Source organism: Hydra vulgaris, chromosome 01 (assembly GCF_038396675.1).
Source record: "Hydra vulgaris chromosome 01, alternate assembly HydraT2T_AEP".
NCBI lineage: Eukaryota > Metazoa > Cnidaria > Hydrozoa > Anthoathecata > Hydridae > Hydra > Hydra vulgaris.
In genome coordinates this window covers 18518454-18528710 of record NC_088920.1, presented here as the reverse complement: position 1 = coordinate 18528710, position 10257 = coordinate 18518454, and the positions used below count along the sequence as shown (strand labels likewise).

At 22.7% G+C, this 10257-nt stretch overlaps 1 protein-coding gene across 1 annotated transcript; it reads right to left on the bottom strand.

Annotated features, from left to right (window-relative positions):
- Positions 1 to 247: 247 nt before the first annotated feature.
- Positions 248 to 8640, bottom strand: LOC100208445 (glypican-6). Its single transcript, XM_065787530.1, has 6 exons — positions 8250 to 8640; positions 4330 to 4488; positions 3417 to 4108; positions 3067 to 3236; positions 1358 to 1492; positions 248 to 1281 (listed from the first exon to the last, which is right to left on the bottom strand). The coding sequence occupies exons 1-6, from the start codon at positions 8404 to 8406 to the stop codon at positions 795 to 797; spliced, it is 1800 nt and encodes a 599-aa protein (XP_065643602.1). The 5' UTR covers positions 8407 to 8640; the 3' UTR covers positions 248 to 794.
- Positions 8641 to 10257: the final 1617 nt, after the last annotated feature.

Below are 10257 nucleotides of genomic sequence, written 5' to 3'. Positions count from 1 at the left end.
AAAATATTTTAATAATTAAGTGAAAATCTATGAACTTGTAATAAGCTATTTTGAAAAAATTACTTGAGTGTTTTACTTTTTGTATTTGAACAAAATATGAATTATGTAATTTATGTATTTATGTAAATAATAATCATGTAAATAAATTGTTAGAAGAAAAACCTTAAAACAACACTACGTCATCAATAATTAAAAGGGTTTTCAAGATCCAAAAGTGGAATCTCATCGCTATGTAAAAAGCAAGATATTATATAATTTTGCGTATGATAATTCACATCGTTAATTTTTACAATTTAAATAAAAAAAATTTACATGACCCTTATGTTTTTTTTAACCATAAAAAAAGTGGTTGTAAAACATCGACCTTCAAGATCATAAATTATAATTTACAGTACCAAAAAAATATATAGATTATCCAATAAAAAAAAGAATAAAAAAAAATCAACAAAACAGAAAAAAAATCAAACTTAAATCAAAACACTTTATACAATATTTTAAAAAAAGTAAAAAAAAAAAAGAAAAAAAGAAAAAAAAGTTTAAAGCTCTCACAAAACAATATTTCCATTAAAAGCATGATGTGAAGCATCTACGTACGTTTTACTACACATTAAAAAAAATTTAGAATTTGTACATCATATATAAATAAAAATGTCTAACGTAACGTATAATTTTTTATTTAAAAAAACATAGCCCAACCTTTTTTAGGTTTAAGGAATTGAGTATGTCATCGCTATGCATGCTCTGTATGTGCATTATAAGTCTTAGTTTTAAACCTTTAAATTAATTCATTTAATTCATAATATACCAAAAGCCGTTAGACCCAGTAATATTAATATTAAGTTTAGAAAAATATCGGTAGCACTACTCGATGTGGACAAATTAATAATTGGTTCATAGATATGAATATCATTTTTACTCTCTTCAGTATTTTTGGTTTTATGCGTATTCTTGTTGGATACGCAATCATCATCAACACTGTTATCACAATGATTAGGTATTGTCGTAGTAGCTTCATCTCCACTACCAGATTCATTATCTTTATCACCACTACCATCACCACTTCCATCTGCACTGCTGCCACTACTACTTTCCCCATTCTCACAATCAGGACATTCAGGATCAATTTTACCTGCTAAAGCTTTTTGTACTCCTTTAATCAAAAGTCCTAATTTATAATCAAGATTAAGAATACCCATATTTGCTTTCAGAGGATTGCTTTTCACCTCAGGATTCTTCTTGAACAAATCTTCAATAGAATTGGTAACAACTGAATACTCGTATCTAAAACGACAAGCACTTCACTACACCATGCTCTTTCATCCATATCATTTTTTTATAATTTATAATATATACATACCCTGAGGAATTCATTCCGTTCCAACATGGAATTTCATTTGAAGCACTAAACAACTCATCATTGCATATCTTTTCAGGAAGCTCCAACCAATGATGTATAAGACTACGAAATGTTTTTTGACTTTCAATTAACAGACTAAAAAAGTATTACATATGGTTAAACAGTTAGAGATGTAAGCAAACAATTTATTCATAAATTTTGAGTAATAAATAACAGGCAAATGAACCAAAAAAACTAATTAATGAGTCATATAAACAAACAGACCTAAGCTGCTTATTATATAAATATTAAAATTCATGTTAAAAAATATTTATGATCATGAAGGAAAATTTCCACTTTTTAATGATTATTTTATTGTTTACTCATTTTGGACTGATAAACTAGCAACATTAGTAACATTAGTAAAAACACCAAGACAATTAAATATATGTCATTATTAAAAAAAAAAAAAAATGGATCTAATTTTTTAAGCATTCTATGTTAAAAATTCTCAAGTTATTGCTAATTATATTAGACTAGAAATAATACTAGAAAACAGATATGTCATATGCCATTTATTAACAAAAACAGCTAGATAAAAATGGCATTAAAATTTTGTAATTGAGAGTTACTGGTTACTGGTAAAAGAAATTTTGTTGAAAACCAAAAAAAAACAAAATTTAAAATTAAAAACAAATCAGCGAAAAAAGAATTTGAGCAAAAATGAATAGTCACTGAAAGCAAGACCCAGACCATGATGGAACCTTCTCTCAAAAAAAGTTGATTACTTTTCAAGAGTACTTTGAAATCTGCACAAATTGGTTAAAAACGTTAATTAATACAATAAACTTAATTATACAAAAAAATTTGGAAGTATTTGTAATTCAAATTATTGCTTACTTATATCTGACAGAAATTTTTTTTTTTTAAAGCCTAATTGATATTAAAAGTGAGAAAAAAAAAATTGATGCAGGCAACTACTATTTAAAATGGAAATTTGAAAAATGAAAACATAAAAAATAACCACAGTAAAATAAGACAAAATATTGATTAAAATATATTAGTTCCAATATGGAGGTAAAAAAAAAAATGCTATGATGTTAATTGTTATTTATAATTGTTATAATTATAAAAATTTATAATTAAAAGCTGTTAATTGAAAAAATTCATTATAAATATTTAAAATTACAATTATAAATAAACAAGAAAAAAATTCAATTTTAAATTAATTTCTAGTCATTCTAATAATTCTACTCCAAATATTAAAACTTAATATTATCAATTAATTATCAATTCTACTCCAACAATTCTAATTAAGTCACATCTAACTATTCAGTGTCTTAAAACATTCACAACTTAAGTATGTTTTTGATACATAAATGTACAAAAGAGCTAATGTAATCAATATTGGCAAACTTCAAACAAATCTGAATATTCTAATGTCTAGTTCACCCATACTGACAACAACAGCTAATAGAGTTTGCATTTCAGTTCAGAGGAAGATATTCATCAATTTAGAGATCAGACATAAAATAAAAATAATAATTACTACAAATATTTAATTAGAAAAATAATTTCAGTTCTATATTATGAACTGTTTGTATAATTATAGAAAATGTTTAAGTCAACAAAGCTTGCATATTTAATATAACTTTATCAATGTAGAAATTTTTATACAAGAGTGATTTAATAACTCTTTGTTACTATTAAATATCACACAAATTAGTTACCTTTCTAATTCTGAAGCAACTTTTTTTTTATCTGAATCAACATTAAATATCAATGGTAGATTAGAACTTTTTAGTTTCATTTCACCTTTTAAAAGAGCAGAACGGCGTTTTTTATTTTTGCTTAGTTCAATGTTATTATTGGGAGTAGGTTTGCCACATTTTTCTTCTACCTAAAAAATGTAAATACAATGTGATACGCAAAATATAGTTAACACAATTTTAATTCTTAATAAATATAATATTAAACAATCTGCAACTTTAACTTAAATCTCATATTACATACAAATATCAAATTATATTTAACTTAATATATTTAATACATAACATTTAATGCAACATGACATTAGTACCTTAGCAGTTATATTTCCTTGATTCTCTTGAAAGATCATGATGGCTTCAGAAATTTTAACACCTAAGGGTTCAACAACAGCTTCAATACTGAAAGGACCTTCAAGTTTCTGGGCTAGAGTAATAAGATTTATTAAGAAATCATTCCATTTGGGCTGAATCATGATAATGTAGGAAAAACATCCTTTCATGACATTTTGACAATAATTTAAACAAGGCTTTATGCTGGACGGCACGTCACTACATATAGAACATTGCGTCATTCGCATAAATGCAACTGAACATTCATCATGAAAAGCCATTTGTGACAGTTCTGAAACAATATTATTAGCCTCTTTTAGACTGTGCAAAAACATTCTTGCTGCCATAAATGAACGAGAAGTCTGTTGCCTAATTAACTGTTGAATTTCTCCGAATGGTCGAACAAAGTTTGTATTTTCATTTATACAGTTTTCAAATTTCTTATCAAACTTTGAAAATGGGTGAGACATAACATATATTTTTTCATGCAATTTAGCAAAAAATAAATCCACAGTTGTCTCTAGATCAAGCTCGCTTCCATTAATATATTGGTGTAAAGCATGATAAAGTGATTTAAATACATAATTGTTATTTTCATATCGAGATCCATATGTTTCTTCAAACATGGTGTCCAAGTTTTTTTGAGATTTATTCATGAATTTGCGAAATATTTCTAAAAAAATTTAACTTCTAAAATTATTCCCTCCTCATACTATTACTGATAAGAGAAAATCAATAACAACATAAAAACCTTAAAACTACAAAGAAAATATGCACTGAAAACTTAGCCATGTCATGTACAAATGTTTAACATTTTTCTCTATAAATTCAATTTATCTGTATTGTGTTTCACAGAAAAACGCACACACACACATATATATATTATAAATTTACCCATAAAATTTGTGGAGGTAAGTAGAAGTGCTTCACTTAAATTTTTGTATACAGGAATTTGTAAACTTCCTTGCAAACGTTCGCTAGCTTGCACAAGATTACGTTCAGCACCAACATTGCAACATGTCATCTCTGGTGAACAAACCTTCAAATCTTTACCTAAATTTTTATAAAAATTTATTGTAAGATTAAAGATATGTAGAAATTAGAGATTTTTGTATTTCTAAAATAAAAAACTTTATGCTTTAAGCAGATATAAAATTTTTTATTATTAAAATTAAATATTATTAGAGTAGTGTTACATAATATTAAATAACATTAAATAACTCCATTTTTTTATTAACTAATTTCATCAAGTCGCTATGTTTTTTCACGGATTTAAAAAAAAAGTTTATTTGCGATGTTGAGTAATGCTACATTCTCGCATACTTTGTGATTAACATTTAATATAATTTTAAAAAGTTACTAACATAAAACAAGAACATGTAGTATTTTTTGGGAATATTTTATAACAACAAAACATTCGAAAAATTTTCAGGAAATATTTTATAAAAAAACATAAGAAAAATACCTATTAGCTTAATTAGAATTTGAAAAAAAACATCCATAAAAAGTTTCTTTAAATGTTTTTAAAAAAACTATATTTAAATAAATATTTTAAAACTTAATTTATTTGGATGAGGTACTATTCTTATCATATATATATATATATATATATATATATATATATATATATATATATATATATATATATATATATATATATATATATATATATATATATATATATATATATATATATATATATTCTTAAAATTTTTTAAGGTTCAGCAATTAAATTCATAATATTTGTAAAATGAAGTTTTTTCACTTTATGTCAAATCAAGTTATGTTTTGCCATGTACTTATAATATTTTTAGGGAACATTTTATAACAACAAAACATTAGAAAAATTTTCTGGAAATGTTTTGTAACAATAAAACATAAGAAAAAGGCTAACTAGCTTTAAAAATAGCATCCAAAAAGTAAGAGTTTCCTTAATTATTTTTAAAAAAAACTTTAAAAATTATAGATTAACTCATAAAAATAAAAATCTTAACTAACAAGTCAAAATAAATTAAATTTATCTTGATTCTGTAAACATCATTCGGTTTAGCTTAAACTTTAAAATATCTCTATAAAGATCTTTATAACACTGTTTATAATATTCCTGCCTATTTATCAAATTTAATTTCTTGCTTTCTAGTAGGAAAAAGATTTTTGCATAAGTCATTAAATGACAGAAACCATAACTTTAAAATCTTAAAATTTTTTTTGTTTGGAAACTTATGCAAAAATGTAAAATTTATTAATTAAAAAAAGTACTGGTCCTTAAAAAAAAATTAAATATTTAAACTATAAAATTAAAAAATAAAAATTAATTCTGATTTATCAAGTTAAAATTATGCATTTAAATAAGCTTAGATTTTCTCTTAGTTTTCTAAAAACCTAGTTTAAAATTAGGAGTTCAATGTTAAAATTTCATTCATTTCAACTTAAAAAGTAAAAATAGAAACAAACAAACAGATTAAAAATTCTTTTAAAAAAAACTGCTTGCACTTAACCAAACCTACTGACACTACAAGTATCATTAAGCAAAATAAAAAATGTTAATAATACAATAGATAATAAAATAATAATAATAAATAAAAAAAATAAAATAAAATAGAAGAATAAATGAAAAAAGGTTACAAAAGGTAAAAAAAAATCTTATTATATGACTGTTATATGCTCATAGTTTTTAAAACTTTAAAAAAAAACTTAAAATTTTTAACATTTTTAGTTGTTTAATGAAGCAAATTAATCATCATCATCATCATCATATATATATATATATATATATATATATATATATATATATATATATATATATATATATATATATATATATATATATATATATATATATATATATATATATATATATAATATTAAAACAAACAGATATATACACAAATATATAGATTTAGGTTAAGCCTGTCCTAATTTATTTTGAAAAGTTTAAGTTTTAAAATCCCAACTCCATACAGTTTTCAAGCATAATATATTTTTATGTTGTAAGTCCTTTCTTACCTGATTGTACTTGCTAAAGCATACTGTAATAGGCATCAGGGTTGGGATCAAATACACTTGATTAAATTCAAATACGTTGATTTTAAATTTGAAATTCAAATATAAATATATGTAACCAGCATTTTCCAAATACAAGCACAAACATTTGTATTTTAGGTTTAGAAAAAATACAACGATTTTTTTAATACAATTTTGATAAAATGGTATAGAAAATAAAGAAACGAATAGAAAAATGAAAACAAATCTTTTAACTAATATCCCTTAAAAGCAAATTTTTAACTTTTAGTGTTAAATATGAAAAAATTTCCTGATTTTTCTCAAAACACCAGTTAACTTAGTTAACAGAATTAATAATACGTTTCAATCAAATACAAATATTTAAGAATTTTTTTAATCAAATACAATACAAATATATATATATATATATATATATATATATATATATATATATATATATATATATATATATATATATTTGTATTGTATTTGTATATATATATATATATATATATATATATATATATATATATATATATATATATATATATATATATATATATATATATATATATATATATATATATATATATATATATATATATATATATATACGGATTTAGCCAATAACTATAAAATACAAAAATACACATTTAATCCCAATCCTGCAAGGCATATATGGGTATAAATGCTTATATCAGTATATCATACATGGCATTTTATACAAGGCTAAATATGCAAATATGTTTGTATGTGTGTATATTTATGTATGTAAGCATGTATGTATATATGTAAGTATGTATGTATATATGTATATATCTATGCAAGTATGTATGTATCTATGCATGTATGTATATATTTTTATATGCATGAATATATATATATATATATATATATATATATATATATATATATATATATATATATATATATATATATATATATATATATATATATATGTTCACATTAGCAATAGATTCAACAGTAACAACGTTGCATCTACAAATACAACAGAAAACAAAAAAATATATATAAATAAATATAAAAGCATACTTTAATTGGCACTCTAATGTCATACCGATTTAGGAGCTTTAATACATTCATCATCCGATATAAGAAAAATATGCAAGGGAGTTGCTGTTACATCGACTGAGGGCTAGGATTATGGCAGAGCTAACTTTTCTTTTTCTTTTTGCTCGTATATATATTTATTTTCACTCATTATATATACAATCTGATATGTTTATGACTATATTAGCTGATGTATGTACATGTATGGTAGAGGATCGTTAAAACAAAAAGTTTAAAAGCAATAAGATGTTAAAACGAACTTTTTCATTGTTTTGAAATGTTGTATTTAAATATATCTTTATTTATAACTTAAATAAATATTTTATCAATAATTTATATTATTAATTTAACTATTTTTAGTATATAAAAATATATAGAAAATTCATTTTTATAACAATTTTCATCTAAAAGTTGAAACTTGCTAATGGAAACCAGTAATTTAGGCATCAAAATAGAAATATATATAATATAAATATAAAAAAACAAAATTTATTAATAAATATAAAATATTAGTCATTGATATTTTTGATGTTCCTAAAAGGATGACAAAACTTAATATAATATTTATATATTAATATATATATATATATATATATATATATATATATATATATATATATATATATATATATATATATATATATATATATATATATATTTGAATTTAAAATTATATTTAATTATTAAACTATTATTAATTTGTATATAAAATTACTTAGATGTAAAATATGGTACGTTACCAGTTTTTTTTTGATTATTTATATCTTCATCTCTATTAAATCCAGCAAGTTGATAGTTTATTTTCGCATAATTGCATGTCAAAGATATATTCAAAACACCAATACTTAAAACGAAATTCCAAATTGCCACAAATATCAAAATGTCAAAAATATACATTTCTTTAATTTTGGTATCTTGTAAAACAAATCTCAATATTCTAAATACTATAACTGAAGATAAATTAAAGTTTTTTTTTGTTTTCACGTCTTCACATATCAATGTCAACAAGTCGCGTTATAGTTCTCCAACCGCTATCTGTTCACAAATCTGTAACACTGTTCCGGTCAAAATATTCTTTAAACGAAAATCGTCAGTAACAATCGTACTATTAGGGTAAAAAAAGTAACCACTAAACATGAATATAAATAATTTTTTTATAAAAATAAGATATTAATAGTTAAAAAAATATTTTCAATTAAAATATTATATGTTTATATTTTTAATTTTTAAATTTAAATTATTATTTATAGAGTAATACAGCGTTGTCATTTTATCTCAATTTAAAAGCATTACCCCCTGTTTTTGAAATTAATAATAAAAGACACGGAACGTGTCATCATATTAAGATCGTTTCCGATTGGGTATTCTAATAAGAATTGTACTTTATAAATTTTATAAATTTTGGTACAACTTCTGTAACTCGAGCGTTTTAATACCTGATTTAAGTTAATTTAATCGGTAGTGCATTTAGTTTTGTGTGGAAATGTGACAGATTATTGGCAAGAAATCCGTTATCGTTATAAAACTCTTTTTTTTTTTTGTTTTCCTTAAGGAAGTCTTAAAATATTTTTTTTTACTTTTTTATGTATTTTAATCGCTTTCGGAAGAAAGGCAAATAATAATAATAATAATAAAAGGATTTAAAACAGTTAAAACAAAGTTAAAATTGCAACAATTTTACTTTATAAGGAAAAGTCATCAAGTTCACTTAGTTTACTTTGAGATCTTCATAAACTAATCACGGATGAATAATATTTGGTACTGTAAATATTACTCGAGACTATTCAAATAGAGATTTTACAGAAAGTTTGACACTTAGATTTTCAAATAAAAAGCAGTTCAAGCATTTTTGGTTTTGAAATACGCTTCTATAGTTTTTATTTATCGTTTTTTTTTTTTTTTTTTAAAGAATGATGTCGAACTTGATTTGTTATTTTTTATATACCAGTAAAAAGTAAAATTTTTAAATGTTTAATATTTTAAACTTTTTTTTATTTTAAATTCTTTAAGTTTTTAAATATTGTTGAAATGAAGAACGGCATTTATTCTTTAATCAGTTTGACTTACATCTTTTTATTTTTGCTAGTAAAGTATCAAAAAATGTCTAATTTTTGAGGACTCAAATCGTAATTTAAAACGCTTTCAAGGTTTTTATTTCTTTAGAAGATAATTACCAATAAATTATAAACAGTTTATCTTATTCAATGAAATTTTAAACAAACCAAACTCTTTTTTCACTCGCCCGTTCAATTAACAGAGATTAGTAAGATAAAGTGAATTTTACGTTGTTATAGGAAATCGGCTTCTTTTTAAAAATTAGCGTGGAGATAAAACTTGTAATAGGATAACGGACAACAAAAGACAAACTGCACACTTTGAATTGCTACTTTCAAACCTCATCGATGACCTCAATCCAGCGTGTGCTAATGTAATTTGTAAAACAATATATTAAAATATTAATGAGGCGTGTGTTAAATACTTACATAAAACCTTAAAATAATCTGCGCGAGAAAAAAATAAAAATAAATTTATTAAGGAATTTCGAATTTCTGGGAGGCGCCGTATATAGGGTACATTTAAGCATGGCGAAAGCGGTACAATTCAAAACAATCCGATAGGTTAAAAATACATATCTATAAACTTACATTAAATTTTGGATAGAAGAATAATTCGATAAGTAGGTCATAAATGTCTGAGCTATTAAATATATATATATATATATATATATATATATATATATATATATAT